At 45.3% G+C, this 17,784-nt stretch overlaps 2 protein-coding genes across 2 annotated transcripts in view; one reads left to right on the forward strand and one right to left on the reverse strand.

The window, feature by feature from the left end:
* Nucleotides 1-15,090, forward strand: part of LOC136577384 (protein mono-ADP-ribosyltransferase PARP14-like) — a 65,699-nt gene extending 50,609 nt beyond the window's left edge. Inside the window, exons 17-20 of the mRNA XM_066577291.1 lie at nucleotides 1,577-2,182; nucleotides 7,486-7,628; nucleotides 8,323-8,497; nucleotides 13,666-15,090. Coding sequence (XP_066433388.1) covers nucleotides 1,577-2,182; nucleotides 7,486-7,628; nucleotides 8,323-8,497; nucleotides 13,666-13,949 — 1,208 coding nt within the window. The 3' untranslated portion in view covers nucleotides 13,950-15,090. The remainder of the gene's footprint in view (nucleotides 1-1,576; nucleotides 2,183-7,485; nucleotides 7,629-8,322; nucleotides 8,498-13,665) is intronic.
* LOC136576196 (protein mono-ADP-ribosyltransferase PARP14-like) overlaps nucleotides 1-17,784 on the reverse strand; it is a 913,674-nt gene that overhangs the window by 156,422 nt on the left and 739,468 nt on the right. The gene's annotated exons all lie outside the window — the stretch shown is intronic.

Below are 17,784 nucleotides of genomic sequence, written 5' to 3' on the forward strand. Positions count from 1 at the left end.
ATTTGGGTGGGTCCAACTCCTTCTAGGGCTTAATGTGTACTTGACACCTTGGAAACTTGTAGTTGTTGTGTAGCAGTTTCAGGCACTGGTTTGGAGCCTCAGGTGTAATAGCTACAGATCTGGAGAGTAGTCAGGGAAGAGCCAGGAGTCAGTAACAGGAGGTCTCAGTTTGCAGTACAGATGGATGAGGCTGGTAATGTAGTAAGATGGAAAGCCAGAGAGCAGCAATTGGAGGTCTTGGTTTGCAGTACCAATGGATGAGGCAGAGAACATAGGTAGATGGAAAGACAGAAGTCGATATCAGGAGGTCTTATCACAATAGCAGAGGAGCAGGCAGAAGCGGAGCTTGATCAATCAATGCAATGGAGCAGAATAATGACGCACTGAGGGAGTGGCAGGGCCAGGCTTTTATAGGAAATGCAATCAAGAACAAAGGCGGAATCAGTATCAGGAGGCAGGAACTAGATAACTAGGATTCTTATTAAATATATGTTTTAGCATTGTTGCTTTTAAAGACCCAGAACTTTTTATTTCTCCGTTGATGGAGCCATGCGATGCCTTCTTCCTTGAGTGATGATCTGTAGTTTTCATTGATGCTATTTTGGAGTACATATGATTTATTTTTATCAGTTTTATAGCGTTTGGTATATGTGTTCAATTTATTGTACAGGTTGTTATGGATGTGACCATACCAAATGTTATTTGTTTAAATAAAAACAATGGGAAAAGTGTGCAAAAAATGTTTCTAGTTGCCATTTTTTATGGTTTATTTTTTCATTTTGCAGATTTTGCTATACACTGTATTATCACTAGTATTAACTAGGACAAACCATGGCAGACCCAGAAAGAATTGACTGGCATTCTGTTTTCATGGCAACGCATCAGCCCTCAATGATTTCATGGGGGTGGACCGATATCACAGAGAGAGCGCCCTCCCTCTGTTAAGCTAGCTAACCGCGATCAACACTGTAAGGGGTTAACAGTGGAAATTTGAGGCTGAAGCTGGCTGTTAGTAAAAGCTGACTCCCGCTGCGGATGGCAAGGGTCATCCATATAACATAAATATACATTATTTTCAGGGGACTCGTTCTCGTCCATGTATATATGTCCTATGATGGGAAGGAGTTAAAGGGTCTGCCAGAACTTCAATATTGATGACCTGTACTAAGAATAAGTTATTAAAAACAAATTGGTATGGTCTGCTGCTTGCAACACCTGCCAATCAGCTGATTGAAAAGACCACAGTGGCCTGCGATATCCCTTTCTTTCTTTACATGGTCTAAGTGAAGCTTGGTCCCATTCAAGTAAATACAATTGAACTGCAATACCAGGCACCACCACTATGAAATGGACGGTGCTGTGCCTGGTATGCAGTTAAGTGACAGTGGCGCTCACCCAAGCACCTTAGGCACTTCAAACAGCGGACCTGCATTGATCTACATTGATGCCTTATCCCAAGAATAAGCATCAATATAAAAGTCCTGGAAACCTCCTTTGAGGCTGGATGAGCCCTTTAAAAATGCTTATATTTTGCTATGTTGATCTCATATGGTAATTTTGTCTTTTTGTATCGCAGCTGTGGTCAGTTATTTCACATCGAAACCCGGTGAGGAGAAGGAACCAAAAGTGTTTGAGCTAAGAGAGAACATTGAGCCGGCTATATTCCACCTGTGTGCGGAGACCAAGAACGCTGTGACGGATACGTCAGCCTGGCTCCAGAAGCTAATACTGAAGGAGCAGCACGAGAACCTCATCACCGATGACTGGATCCTGGAGTTTAATGACTGGGACCATCACACCTTATCCCAGGATCAAAGGAGACTCCAAGTCTTTGTTTCTTTTGAATCTCCCGGTTCCACGGTTAAAATAAGTGGTCTCACCAGAGACGTCCTGGAAATGACCAACAAAATCCAAGACCTGATCAAGAAGGTGCGGGAGAAGAAGACAAGAGAGCGGGAGGCAGAGCTCCTCAGTAACCTGGTGGAGTGGAGATATGATAACGGCTCCGGCTTTGTGCCATTTGATCCAATGACAAACCTAGAGCTGGAAAAGGCCAAGAGTTCCCAGATGCAAAGTCTGCGCATTGACCTGGCTGGAGTCACCTACACTGTATTCATGGAGCTGAAGTCTATGAAGGACCCCACAGGACAAAAAATGAAGATTGAACGCGTTTCTAAACACGGTAATCCCTTGTATCTCTTATTAAGCTCACACACACAGTCATATTGTATGGAGTTGTAGTAATGCTCCCATGTACATGTGACTAATTACATACAGTGGCAGATTTACTTAGACCAGTGTTTTTTATGCCGGTTTAAGTAAAGGTTGTGCTGGTGTGGTTGGCCAGACCGCGTAGAAGTAGGTGGCAATAACTGCAGCTGGGTGGCTCTGCTGCTTCTCCTCATAAACGACAGCGGCTACTCAGTCCATATGCAGGCCAAAACCTACTCAGTACAAAATAATAAGTAAAATACAAAAATAAAATAAGAGGGGAAATTGTCGTATCTTCCTGGAGAGTAGTGTGGTACCTCTGTGCAGATGGTTCGGTAGTGGGAAGGGACTCCAGGAGACAGGATTAAAAAGTACCGGCAGTCTGCTCGCTGTCTCTAACACTATGTCCTCTCTCTTCCTAAAACTGAACCTCTCAAAAACTGACCTACTGGTGTTTCCGCCCTCTGCTAACTGACCTTATCATGATATCACCATCTCAGTGTATGGCACCACAGTAGCTCCCAGACAGCACGTCTACTGTCTTGGGCTTATAGTCAACTCTGATCTCACCTTTATCCCCTATATCCAATCTCTCGCCCCAAACATGTCACTTGCACTTTAAGAACATCGCAAGAATCCTTCTCCCTTTCTCACCGTGGACACGCTAAAACTGCTCACTGTTGCCCTCATTCACCCTCAGCTTGATTATTGCAACTCGCTGCTGATCGGCCTACCCTGCACCAAACTCTCCACCCTTCAATCCATCCTGAATGCGGCAGCCAGGCTCATCTTCCTGTCCAGCCGCTACTCGGACATCTCTGCCCTGTGCCAGTCACTGTACTATCTGCCTGTCAAATATTGAATTCAATTCAAACTCACTACCTTCATCCGTAAAGCTCTCCATAACACCGCACTGCCCTACATTGCCTCCCTCGTCTCAATCCACCACCCAGCCAATGGCGTCCACTCAGCTAAGGAAATCAGAATAAGTGCCCCTTTAATTCAAACCTCTCATTCCCGCCCCCAAGACTTCTCCAGAGCAGCACCAGTCCTCGGGAATGCACTACCCAAAACTATCCGGGCAATCCCTCACACACAAAACCTCAGGCGTGCTCTAAAAACACACCACTTCAGGGAGGCATACCATATCTCCTAAACCAAACCCCTGTTTACTCCGCCTGATAACATTTTTCCTGCCCTCTCTGACTGCAATCCCTGCTAGCCATAATCAACCGACACCTGCAGTCATACCGATTCATCCACCACACGGCTTATGTCTTACCATTGTCTATGTGTATAGCATCCATCACTCTCCACCTCGCCATACTGTGCACATCTCCAGCCCCTTTAACTTTTATATCACCTCATTATTTGTAGTATGTAAGCTAGTTAGAGCAAGGCCCCTCACCCCTACTGTTTCCATCAATCAATTACTACATGTAACAGTGTTTTTTGTATCTGTTCTCCCCTGCTTTGTAAGCACTGCAGAATATGTTGGCGCTATATAAATAAAGATTATTATTATTTGCAGAGAGAGATCCTCACTTAGTGGCAGTTATATAGTTTGCATTACGTTTGCTTGAGGTAGATGATTACAATTGAATACAAAGATCACTTTTTCTTACAGTTGCGGGGATAATGGTTGGAATACACCTTTGTCCACATTGATTTATACTCCATCTTTGCTTAATCATGTTGACTATAAAAATTTTCTTCACTGTCTCTCTCTTTCACTATTTTCCTGCCTGTCAATTCTTCTTTCTACTTCTTCCTTACTTAACATTTCCCTTCAGCTGACTTTCTGAACTATCAACATAAATTGGCTTTAATACTCACACTTATCCACTTCTCACTGCACTGACTCCTCTGTTCTTGCTCCTCTCGACTCTCTGACTGCACTCACTTAGGCTGTGCTCTCCTGTCTCCTTGACTCCTCCCCTCTCTCCTTTTAAATCACTACTCTAGACAACCCGTGCGGAGGACTAATCCTCCAATCACAGACTATCTCTTCCTGCTACTTGTCTAACCCCTCCATACACTCTAAGCTGTTGCTAGGTGATGGAAAACCCAATGAGCATGGAGGACTTGTCAGAGAACAATACAGCAGTGAATGGAAAATCAGATTAAGAGTATCAAACATGAAAAGGCTTTTGATAGGGTGAGGTGGAAGTACTTGGAGATCACTCTGCTGAAGGTGGGCCTTGGCTGATTCATCTGCCAGGTTATGAGTAAATGGGTCTTTGTCTGATTCTATTAGTATACACAATGGAACTAGGCAGGAATGCCCGTTGTCTCCCCTCCTATATGTCCCAACTATCAAATCTCTGGCTAATGCCATCAGACAAAACAATTCCATCAGGTGAGTTACAGTGGGCCAAACTGATCATAAATTGTCTCTTTTTGCTGATGAACTACTCTTATACTTATCCTGCCCTAACATAGGTATCCCAGTTCTGCTATAGGAGTTTAGTAAATTTAGCGAGGTAAAAATTTTTTAACATAAACTACAAAAAAAGAAATTCTTAATATCTCTTGGGGCCGAGAGGTGACTCCTACAGAAGCAATTCCCATTTTGGTGGCAAAGTACCTCCATTACATACCTAGGAATACAACTCCCAGCTGACCCTGCCCAAACGTTTTTCTTGTCCAGTCTCAAAAAGGAGCTGACCAAATGGAACCCTCTCTCCTTGTCTTGGTGCGGAAGAGTTATCTCAAAATGGACTCCCTCCCCAAATTTCTTTATTTATGCCAAGCTTTACCAATTAGATTGCCCAGGATATACTTGCTCCGCATTCGCACCCTAATAACTAAGTTTGTTTGGAAGGGCCATAGGCCTAGATTAATATATAATATCCTCACCTAGATGAAGGACTTGGGGGGACTTAGTCTTCCTGACTTCTCCCTATACTACAAAGCTAACATTGCATATTGTGTTTGGAACTTACTTAAACATTGAGTAACCAAGCTTTGGGTTGAAATAAAATATACCACTGATCCCAGGTTAACTCAGGGTTTTTTTGGCTTCCGGAGGGGTGGATTGACGAGTCTCTTGATTTGTGCCCATTACTCTCGCAACTAAGGTCCACTTGGACATGCTTTGCCACACTGAGTTCATTGGTCTCTATTCCCAGACCCCTCACTCTGCTACTAGCTAATCCACAATTTAAGGCCTTTGAACACAGTATGCATCTCCTGTCTATGAACTCGGACCCCATACCATGTTTGAGGGATGTTCACTGACCTGGCTTGCTGAAGCCTCTGGTGGAGTTCTTTGAGGGGACTCGGAGTCCTCCTCCAGAAGAATGGCTGAGATATTTTCAGCTGCGGGGGGCCTTGGATTCCCTGATACCCGATGCAGGTTTAATTAAAGACCTTTCGCCCTTCGAAGTAATTTGCATATCCATAGGTACTCCTAAACATCCAATATCGTAACTATATAAGATGCTGCTGTCTCAAGAGGTAGGGGACGTACCCCCAGAGTATGTTGGGGCTTGGAAAAGGGAGCTGGGTCGGCACCTTCCCTGGGGGCAATGGCAAAAAGTTATCACTCTAACACACAAGAGGACAGTGTATTTTAGACTCCAGGAACTTTAAGATATTGTCGCGATGGTATAGGACACCGGAGCACCTACATAGAATGTTCGGCCACACCTCCCTCGTGTGCTGGAGGTGCTCTGGGAGTAGGGGTAGTATGAGTCACATATGGTGGGATGCCTTGGCCCTGTATAACAACAAAGCCATCTCACAGGTGAGAACAACGGGAGTGCCACATATGCTGTCTATGTTTCTGGGGTCCATAGCAAAGGTAAAGAGGGGTTTGTTGCGATTCTTTGTCCAGACTGTTAAGCAGATTATCCCAAGATTGTGGAGAACCAATATTTCCCCAACCAGAGTTCAATTGGTGGAGGCAATCAACACCCTTGTGCATTATAAAGAGCTGAGGAGGACCTAGATCTTAATGCATTTTATGCGGTGTGGCAGCCATGGCTGGAATTTAGGTCATCTTCCAGAATGGAACAATGGCTGTCTTTAGGTTCGGGCATGGCATAGTAAAAGCTATCTTTGGGCTTGCCCCTGGTTTCCTTGGCGTCACATGAGAGAAAGTCAGAGACAGCCTGGGTTTCCAACATTTCTACTCGGCAGGGTTGATTTATCTTTTTCAACCTCCCTTGATGCCCAGATATCCCTTCCCACCTTTCCCTCCCTTAGATTTACATTTCCTACCCTGTGTTCATCTGTTTTACTTTGCGTTGTCAGGGGTATGTACTTCTATTGCTACATCATTTGGGTTATATTTGTGCTGTGATGATGTTAATAAACCAGAAGCATACTGATGATTGACCAGCATTGTGTCAGTTTCAGCGTGACCCTACATGCATGCACTTCTCATTAAAACCAATTTAGAGCAGTACAGTGAAGTCAGAGGGATATGATTTATTCCCATAACAGCAGTTGAACAGAACCTGCGCAAGGAAATTGCTTGTGTAAATACATCCTTATAGTCCACCAATGACTGCCACAAGCTGTGGTCCTTGTGTTGGAGAGTCTGGTCATTTTGGATACATGGGGACTATTTTAGGTTTCTGGCACATTCGTTGTGTACCTTAGGGGCATTTTCTGGTGCATTTGCTGGATGTACATGACAAGGTTCAGTGAGCGGAGCCTAAGATGGACAGTACTATAACGTTAGCAATAAACTGGGTAAACAGTTAGCAGTGCTCTTATCCCTGCACTCATGATGTGGTATGAGGACTTAGAAGAAGCTGTTGTTTCTCTTTTATGAGCCAGAAGGTTGAAACATATTATATATTGTTCTGTTTATTACAAATGTATCTATTGCAAATGAAATGTAGCAACTGCATACTAACTTGTGCCTTATTAACTTCTCTACCCCTTATGTAGAAAATAGTTAACTAATATGTTTCCTTCTAACAATACTATATACTGCTTCTAAACAGTACCTAATTTACACTGTTGTAATTGGAAACCCCTCTTCCTGATCCTTTAAAAGTGAAAGTAGAAGATTCTCCTACTTCTTGGTTCCTTTGTGTGATGAAAAGATAACTTGAGCTAATAGTGTATTAATAGCTAATAAGCCTAATTACCTGGGATATGGTATATAACTGTGTGTAATTCTCCTGTATCCCACCCAGGGATTTGGGAACTGTATATATCCCTCTGGGTCCCGTGTCGACACTGCAATAAAGTTCACTTCCTAAGGACTCCTGTGTGATCTATCAGATCTTTTATATCAATGAGACTTTTTTATTACAGAGGAAACATCTCTGAAGTTACCGGATCACTGGCAGCCAATGAATAACTGTCTGGTGTTGGAGGTTGACGTCTCGGCCACCTCCACTGAATATTTGGAGGTTAAGCAGCTGTTTGCACAAACATGTCGGAGAGAAATACTGAAGGTAAGGAGCAATACAGCGGACGGCCGCCAACCCTGGACAGCCCTCCCTTGTGTGATGAGGGAAAGCTTTTCTGGTAACATTTCCAATGATGCTCCTACCTGAATCGGTCTTTAAAGTTGCATTTATCCTGCACACTAACCCACCCTCCGATGCTTTAGGTTCTGGGCATGTAACCCCCTCATCCCTCCTCAGGTCCTTGTGCTAAATTTTGAGTGCTGATCCTGTACCCCCATTTCCCTCAGTTCCCAGATGCTGGTCCTCTGAATACCCCTTTCCTCAGATCTTGGATTTCTAACACCCCTCACAAAGACCTGGGGGCTGTGCTGTATCTACTTTTCCTAGATGTCCCAGATGCTCAACCTGTGACCACCTGTATGGTCCCAGGTGCTGGGTCTGTAAGCCCCTTCGTCTATAGTTCCAAGTGTTGAGCCCTTAGGGCCCTTTTACATGGAATGACCTGTCAGCCACAGATGCCCGACAGGACGTCCCAGCAATAATTCTTGCCGTGCTTTTACATAGGGACAACCATCACTTAGTGACTAGAGGTGGAGAGGCCTGGGGATCATTTCGGCCCACCTGCCTCCCCTCACAGTAAACAGATGCCAGTATTAGTCCCTGAGGTCCGGTTCTGTCTCTTCTGTTATTATTACTACTTTACACTTGATATAGCATTTCCTTCTCTTCGTCTTCACAGATCCAGAGGGTTCAGAACAAGGATTTGTGGCTGAACTACCAGATAAAGAGGCAGAGCATCGACGCCAAGAACGGGGCAACGACCAACGAGAAGCAGCTCTTTCACGGGACCGACGTCAACTCCATACAGCATATTAATCATAACGGATTCAACAGGAGCTACGCAGGAAAACACAGTGAGGAGCGAACTGCCTATAAATACAGGAGCCGCCCATGACCAGCGGGTCTAGATATGTCCACACTGTTGGGGCGCACACTGATACATTAAACTGGGGTCTAGGGCTAAAAAGGAATGTACCTGACAAAGGGATCAACTGCATTAAAGGGGTTGTCCCACGAAACAAAGTGGGGTTATACACTTCTGTATGGCCATATTAATGCACTTTGTAATATACATCGTGCATTAATTATGAGCCATACAGAAGTTATTCACTTACCTGTTCCGTTGCTAGCGTCCCCGTCTCCATGGTGCCGTCTAATCTTCAGCGTCTAATCGCCCGATTAGACATGCTTGCGCAGTCCGGTCTTCTCCCTTCTGAATGGGGCCGCTCGTGCCAGAGAGCGGCTCCTCGTAGCTCCGCCCCGTCACGTGTGCCGATTCCAGCCAATAAGGAGGCTGGAATCGGCAATGGACCGCACAGAAGACCTGTGGTCCACCGAGGGTGAAGATCCCGGCGGCCATCTTCACAAGGTAAGTAAGAAGTCACCGGAGCGCGGGGATTCGGGTAAGTACTATCCGTTTTTTTTTTAAACCCCTGCATCGGGTTTGTCTCGCGCCGAACGGGGGGGCTATTGAAAAAAAAAAAAAACGTTTCGGCGCGGGACAACCCCTTTAAGGAAGTTGTCCCATTTCAGGATTTCACCCCCAGTGCCATCCTAAAGTTATGGCAGCAGTGGCTGCACCTATGCACAACTTCTCCATTCACTTCAATGGGACCTCTGAAGATAGCGGAGCGCTTGAATTTAGCAATCTCTGGTAGTTGTATTGAAGTGAATGGGATAGTGGTGTCAAAGCTTCAGGACGCATTGGAGGTGACATCTCAGGATAAACGAGGGTCCCAGCAGTTAGATGCCCACTAATCAACAATTTATACCCCATTACATGGAAAGGGGAAAACTTGCTGACATAGGAATACCCCTTTAACCCCTTCCCGCTCCGGGGTGTACATTTACGTCCTGGAGCGTCTGGGTATGTTTAGTACAGCTGCCACTCCTGGGCAATAGCTGCAATCGGCCACGCGGCTGGGCGCGGCTATTAACCCTTTAAATGCTGCTGTCAATTATGACAATGGCATTTAAATCCCTCAAACGATGTTTGGGGGTCCCGTACAGCCCCCCCACGTGAGATCGCAGGGAGCCATGCGGGTGTCATGGCAGCCGGGGGCCTTCTGAAAGGCCCCAGGGCTGCCTTAGCAGACTGTCTACCAAGCCGTCCCCATGGGGTGGCTTGATACACTGCCGGTCAAATTGTAGTATGACGTTACGATATAGCGTTACGTTATACAGCAGGAGCGATCAAAGCATCGCATGTTGTAGTCCCCCAGGGGGGCTTAAAAACAAAGTGAAAATAAGGTCAATAAAGTTTTATCAATTGTTAAAAAAATTTTTTAAAAAGTAATAAAAAAATGAGCCCTTGCTCAACTATGTCGACGGAGAAATAAAAACGTTATTGTGCGAGGAAGATGGCGGCAGAAAATAATTTAAAAAAATTCAATGTCTTTGAAAAAAAAAAAGAGTAGTACAGTAAAAGAAAAACTATACAAGTTTGGTATAGTAGAAATCATACTGATTCATAGAATGAAGTTTCATGTCCTTTTTGTTGCAGTTTATGTGCCATAGAAACAAGACGCACTGAAAGATGGCGGAATGTCGTTTTTTTTATTTTACTCCACTCATAATTTTTTAAAGTTTTTTTAGTACATTATATGGGACATTAAATAGCACCATTAAAAAATACAACTCGTGCCGCAAAAAACAACAAACCCTCAGACAGCGACGGCGATGGATAAATAAAGGGGTTACGATTGTTTTAAAGAGGGTAGGAAAAAAATAAAGTGGAAAAAAAAGGGGGCCGTGTTATTAAGGGGTTAAAGAGATTGTGTGAAGTTATAAAGTTATTCCACAGGGTAGGGAATAACTGTACATCTCTTGGGTTTGATCTTTGAGACCTCCACCAATCTTGAGAGCTGGGATCCCAAAGGTCTTTGCATGAATGAAGTGGTGTTCGTGCATGCGTGCCGCAGCTTAATTCATTTCAATTACAGTGCCAAAGATTGCTGAGCAATTTGCAGCACTCCTATTGAAATGAATGGAGTGCTGCTTTGCTTGCGTGACCTCCACTCCATTCTTGTTGGGACTTTCGGGACCCCTGTTCTAAAGATTGGTGGGGGTTCCAATGATTGGACCCCATAGATCATAAAGTTATCTCCTACCCTGTGGAAAACTTTATAACTTGGCACAAACCCATGGGCATGAGGGTTAGCTTCAGCTGGGGTACCCTGTGGCCCCCATAGCAGCTGTATGGGCCCTCTATGGCACATATGTCAAACACAAGGCGCACCACCCCATTTTATGTGGCCCACTGGCTATGCAGCAAACAGATAAGAACCCCACTCACCCAGCATGCAACTGTCACTGCTGAACCAGAGTTGCAGGCTGGGTGAGTAGAAAGCCTGTTGGCCTCTGGCCGTGCAGCAACCTATTAGGGCAGTCACTATTACTACTGGAACTACTATAGGTGACACTGTTATTACTGGAACCACTGTGGGGGTGGCTATTACTGGGGTCACTATGGGGGTTATTACTACCAAGGCCACTATTATGACTGAGGCCATTATGGGAGCACTATTATTATTGGGGCCACTATTACTACTGGGGCCATTATAAGGGTCATTATAAGCATGGGGACACTATTACTCATATGGCTACTATGGGGGTCACTGTTATTATACAGCAATCAATTACAATCGTCCTTTACCCCCTTAAGGACCCGGCCTATTTTGGGCATAAGGACGCAACAATTTGGGGGGGATTTTCATCTCCACTTTTCAAAAGTCATAACTTTTTTATTTTTCCGTCGACATGGTTGTATAAGGGCTTGTTTTTTTCATGGTGAACTGCAGTTTTTATTTGTGCCATTTTTGGGTACATAGACTGTATTGTAAAACTTTTTATTATTTTTGTTTGATAGCAGGGAGAGAAAACGCATCAATTCTGCCATTTTTTTTCTTTTACATTAATCGCGCAGCATAAATGATTCAATACATTTTTTTCTGTGGGTCGGTACACTTACAACATTAGGACTTATTCACATGTCCGTATATTGGCTGGGTTTTCACGCCCGGCCGATATACGGTGTCTCTTTCTGCAGGGAGAGGAGGCGGGCTGGGTCAGGAGTAGTACACTGAGCTCCCGCCCCTGCCACTGTCTGCAATGGGAGGGGCGGGACAGGGGCAGAGCTAAGTCCCACCCCATACCGCCCCCTCCCATTGCAAATAGTGGAGAGGGGTGAAGAGAGGGTGTGGGAGCTCAGTGCACTATGCAAAATGGTCATGTCTATTTTCTGTATGTGTGTTGCACAGCTGCAGCGTCTGAAGGGTTAACTACCTTATAATCATTGCTTGTGAGCTTTGCTGCATGTTGTATGTATCTATCTTGCAGTGTCACGTGACATGGTGTGGATAAATCTCTAAGTATGAGTGATTGGGTTCCTGAAGGGAGTTTAACCCCTTAGTGACGGAGCTTTTTTTGCTTTTTTCCATTTTTGTTTTTTCCTACTCCCTTTTAAAAAATCGTAGCTCCCTAATTTATCCATCGACGTCGCTGTATGAGGGCTTGTTGTTTTTTGCAGGACGAGTTGTAGTTTTCAATGGCACTATTTATTGTACCATATAATTTACTGAAAAACTTTTTAAAAATTCTTAGCGGAGAGAAATGGAAAAAAAACCGACATTCCACCATCTTTTGGTGCGTCCTGTTTCTACGGCGCACAAACTGCAACAAAAACGACCTGATATTTTTATTCTATGGGTCAGTATGATTACTACGATACCAAACTCATATAGTTTTTTTTTTTTTGCTGTAGTACCTGTATTTTTTTTTTTAAAGATATGTAATTTTTTTCAATAATTTTCTGCGGTCATTTTGTGCGCACAATAACTTTTTTATTTTTCTGTCGACGTAGTTGTGCAAGGGCTCAATTTTTGCGGGATGTCCTGTTGTTTCCGATAGTATCAATTTGGAATACATACAACTTTTTGATCGCTTTTTATTGCATTTTTTCTGGAAGACAGAGTAACTAAAAAAGTGTATTTCTGGCGTTCTTTATTTTTTTTTCGGACGACGTTCACCGTGCAGGAAAAATAATGCACTACTTTGATAGATCGGACTTTTACGGACGCGGCGATATCAAATACATATTTTTATTTTATGATTTAGATTTTTTTAGTAATTGATATGGCAAAAGGGGGGTGATTTAAACTTTTATAACTTTTTTTTTTTTTTTTACAATTTAAAAAACTTTATTGATCTTTTTTCTTACTTTACTTTGAAGTCCCCCTGGGGGACTTTACCATGCGATGCTTTGATCGCTCCTGCAGTATGACGTAATGCCATAGCATTACGTTATACTGCTTTTTTACAGGCAGTCTATCAAGCCACCCTGTGTGTATGGCTTGATAGGCAGTCTGCTAAGGCAGCCCTGGGGCCATTCATTAGGCCCCCGGCTGCCATGACACCTGCACGGCTCCCCCGATCTCACCGCGGGGGGGCCGTGCGGGACCCCCAAACAGCGTTTGGGGAATTTAAATGCCGCTGTCAGAATTGACACCCTTAACTGACACCCCCGTGTACTGAAGTCTATGAGAGCAGGTTGATCATTATTGCCATTCTGTGGCCATTGACTTTCATATCAAGTATAGTTGATTATTCATTAAGTTTTCCTGCACTATAAACTCTGCATTCTGAAGTCACTAGTAAAGTTTTACTGGGCCTCCACCGTTCCGGAGGACCCGAGGTACCAAGCACATGTCCAGTGTCATTAATGCGCCCTGTGTGAATGCCAGTGTTTGGAACGTTGGCGTCACAAACTGACAACTACAACCCCCATCATTTACCTGCCATTCCACGTAACATTATATATATACCTGATCATTACAGTTGGCAATCATTCACAGGATTTGTATGTTACAAGTTGGCCCCATGATCAGCCTGTTACACATAGTGACTATGGTCATCAGGCCCAGTGTCCGGTAATGTGTGGCCCGCTCAGGGACAACGTCTGAAGTTACATCTGTGAAGTTACATTTTTTTTGCAACTTCCTAACTCTGTTTTGTCTCTTCACAGTGTCGCTATATGGAAATGGAACGTACTTTGCTGTAAATGCGGATTACTCTGCTGAGGGCTACTCCCCACCAGATGCTAGAGGACACAAGCACCTGTACCTCGCCCGCGTCCTTACAGGAGAGTTCTGTGCTGGACAGAAGGGAATGGTGGCTCCTCCAGCCAAGAACCCATCTATCTCCACTGACCGATACGACAGCGTCACTGACAACCTAAACAATCCCTCCATGTTCATCATCTTCAATGACATACAGGCGTACCCTGAGTATCACATCACCTTCTGCTGAGCATCGGGGGAAGAATAGTGCCAGTCCTGGTGCCCGCTGCGCATCCTGCAGGAATATGTCTAGAAGCTACAAGAGCTTTAATGGGTCTCATATATCAAACTGCCGCTTGTTGCTATGGCCTTCTTCTTCATAGTAGCCATGTTTCATTCAGTAGATCAAAAACTTAGCTCTGGTTATTATGGCAGCAGGGAAGCTTATCCCCAGTGTTGACATGTGAGACCTGACGCTCCTTCTCTCGGTGTTTCTATAGTTCACCATGGTGACCTTTTCAGTAATGTATGTATGTATGTATGTATGTATGTATGTCTACTTTGATTGTTACTCCTGTCCTGCTGCCGCAATGAAACTGCTGCTGTCAGATCTTAATACGGCTTCATGTGCTGAGATGGGTCTTACTTACGGCTCATTCACACCAGCATTTAGCCTCCATTCAGGCTTTCATCTCTCTCTTTCCGTTTTTGGAGCAGAGGGACGGAATTAAAACAGAATTGCAGTTCCATTTTTACCACTGTTGATTTCAAAGGTTTTTTTTTTTTTACAAAACTGCAAGCTTTCTGTTTTTTCCCATTTAATTAGATTGTTTTTTTAAACAGAATAGCGCAGTCTGCGGCTCTATTTGTTTCATTTAGAAAAACGCAAACCAAACGGAATAGGAGCAAACAGAAAGCTTTCCATTCTTTATAAACCCCATTGAAATCAGCGGTGGTAAAAAGGAACTGTTTAATTCCGTCTCTCTGCACCAAAAATGGAATAGAGAGATGGAAGGCCTGAACGGAGGATAAACACTCAGGTGAATGAGCCTGAGCTATGCTTGGTTTTTGACACGTCCCGGATTAAGTAGGACTAACCCCATAGTCCCAGCATGAGCAATCTACAGGGAGCTGCCTCTTCTGGGGCTGGTGCCGCAGGCCAACTCTGTGCTGGGCACTGTTATGGGGGCATTTACCATACTGTGTAGTGACCCAGCGGGCACTACAAAAACACACACAGCACACTGCCCTGTCGTACCTATCTGTATGCCTTCCTTGGATAGCGGGGAAATTGTCTAAGTCGTCTATCTACAGTAAATATTATAAAGAAAGCGTCATCATTACAACTGTATTTTCACCAAGTACTGTAATCCACTGTGTTTATTGCAAATTACCTCAATTAGTAAATCTGCTCACTCTTGGATTACTAATTTGCTGGACTTGTCTCCGTTATATCTGCGGCATATCATCTGGAGAGTCCAATTAGTGGCGTCACCGTGACAAGGACTAGGCCTCCGGCCATACGCACAGTAAGTGTATTGGGATTTTACAGCCCTCAAACTTTGGCGTCCCAGGAACAGGATAGTACCTTCTGTGCCTTAAATTCAAGATGTCGGTTGTTGGAGATAACCCCGATGGCAACCAGCCAACCGCTGATGTCCCTGCGGATGTTGTTTCACCAGCGGATGCTGCTGCACCAGTCATTGCGCCTGCAGAATCAACCCCAGTAGCGACTAACACCACTAGCTATGCGCAGCTAACTATGCCCTATTGCCTAGGAGCACCATGGCTACGCAAATACAGTGGCAAACGCCATACCCTTAGAGAATTCAGGGGGAAGATGGGAGCAGTGTTCCGCTTGTATGCACTAGCAATGGAGCAGAAGATAGAAATTCTCATGGGCAAGTTAGAAGGTCCTGCTGCTAGGGAGGTCAAAACATGGCCGCACGAACACAAAAAGTCTGTAGAAGATATTTTGGACAGGCTGCAGACTATCTTTGATAAGCATACCATGTCAGAGATAAAGAAATGGTTCTTTAATAGAGATGAGCGAGCGTACTCGGATAAGCACTACTCGCTCGAGTAATTGGCTTTATCCAAGTATCGCTGTGCTCGGGTCTAAAGATTCGGGTGCCGCTGCGGCTGACAGGTGAGTCGCAGCGGGGAGCAGGGGAGAGCGGGCGGGAGAGAAGGAGAGAAAGATCTTACCTCCGTTCCTCCCCGCTCTCCCCTGCAGCTCCCCGCTCCATGCCGGCACCCGAATCTTTAGACCCGAGCACAGCGATACTCGGATAAAGCCAATTACTCGAGCGAGTAGTGCTTATCCGAGTACGCTCGCTCATCTCTATTCTTTAATAAGAAGCAAAAGATAGGAGAGACTCTGAGAAAGTATGCACTGCCCCTGCAGGAGGACATGAAGGCCGCAGTAAGGGCCGATCCTAAGGCCTCATGTCCACGGGCAAAATATGATTTTAAATCCGCAGCGGATCATGCGCATGCGGATCCGCATCCCATAGGGATGCATTGATCACCCGCGGGTAGATAAATACCCGCGGATGGTCAATAAAAGTGAATTTAAAAAAAATGGAGCATGAAAAAAAACGTGACATGCTCCATTTTCGTGCGGGTCTCCCGCAGGCTTCTATTGAAGCCTATGGAAGCCGTCCGGATCCGCGGGAGACCTAAAATAAGAATAACTTACCCGCAGCGGACCGGGCAGGTCTTCTCTTCTTCACGGCCGGATCTTCTTTCTTCAGCCCGGCGGGTGTGCTCGGCGCATGCGCGTGGCACGCTGACGGCGTGCCGAGTACATCTGCCGGCCGAAGAAAGAAGATCCGGCTGTGAAGAAGAGAAGACCTGCCCGGTCCGCTGCGGGTAAGTTTATTCTTATTTTCAGCGCTCATGTCCGCGGGGCAGGAGGGACCCACTATGGATTCTCCATGGAGAATCCGTAGCGGGCCTGATTTTCCCCGTGGACATGAGGCCTAAGGAGGCCGCAGGTGCAGACCAGGCTCTTAGAGAACAGTTTATTGAGGGCTCATTAACGGAGACTCTCAGGAGCCAGCTGAAGATGCTGTCGGTGCAGCACCCCGATAGCACATTTTTACAGTTTAAAGAACTGGCCATTACTATTCTGGGTACGGAGCCCCAGACCGTTGAGGGTGAGGAGCTTAAGATGGGTTTGAATGTGTTGAGTGATGAGAGCTTGCCTCGCCCCCGCAGGAGTGACGTGTACAGACAGGCGGAACAATCTAGCAGTGATATGTCTGCCCCGCTGCTTGAGATGCAGAAACAAATGACCGAGTTAACCCCCAGTCTTGCCACGCTGTGTCAGAAAGTTAGCGAACTAGTGAGGGCATTTCTAAATATGTAGGCCCTCGTCCAGAAGTGATATTATATGTGGACGGTATGCCCCTGCCTGCACTCATTGATACAGGGTCACAAGTCACCACTATCCGCCAGAGTGACTTTGGGAAATATTGGTCCCCTGATGTTTTCAGCTGTCCGTCCAAACAGTTAATCAATGTTGTGATGAGCAATGGTCTACCCATACCTATAGTGGGGTACTGGGAACCGACCGTTATAGCTGGGAAGGCGGAGCTACACCAGCAAGGAATACTGGTAGTAGGTGTGTCCGATAAAAAGGCACCAGTAAAAACTGCTATGCAGAGATGTTGGAAGCGCTGCAGAGTAATATGCCCACAGCATCCCAGGCCCAGCGAGCTGTGCTGAAAACCACTATAAAAGCCCTATCAGCTCAGCAGCGGTTTGCCAATCCACAGGGCATGTGGGAAGAGCCCGTGTGAAAGACGTCCGACCGGTTATAGTCCCGTCGGAGTTTGTCTTTTGGTGCCAGACACGTCCAGGCTTACATGGCCGTGCTTATAAGGCTATAGTAGAACCCATCCCGATAGACAGTCACCCATATTTACTGCCTGCCCGGAGCCTGGCTACTGTGACCAATGGGAAGATGCTAGTCCGCCTCATTGACACTGGGAATATCCCTACACAGCTTAATGTGCAGTATGTGGCACAAGTGTCCCTAGTGGAAACTACTGATGTGTTTGAAAGCGAGACTGGCAGTG

The sequence above is a fragment of the Eleutherodactylus coqui genome, chromosome 8 (assembly GCF_035609145.1).
Source record: "Eleutherodactylus coqui strain aEleCoq1 chromosome 8, aEleCoq1.hap1, whole genome shotgun sequence".
NCBI classification, from domain to species: Eukaryota; Metazoa; Chordata; class Amphibia; order Anura; family Eleutherodactylidae; genus Eleutherodactylus; species Eleutherodactylus coqui.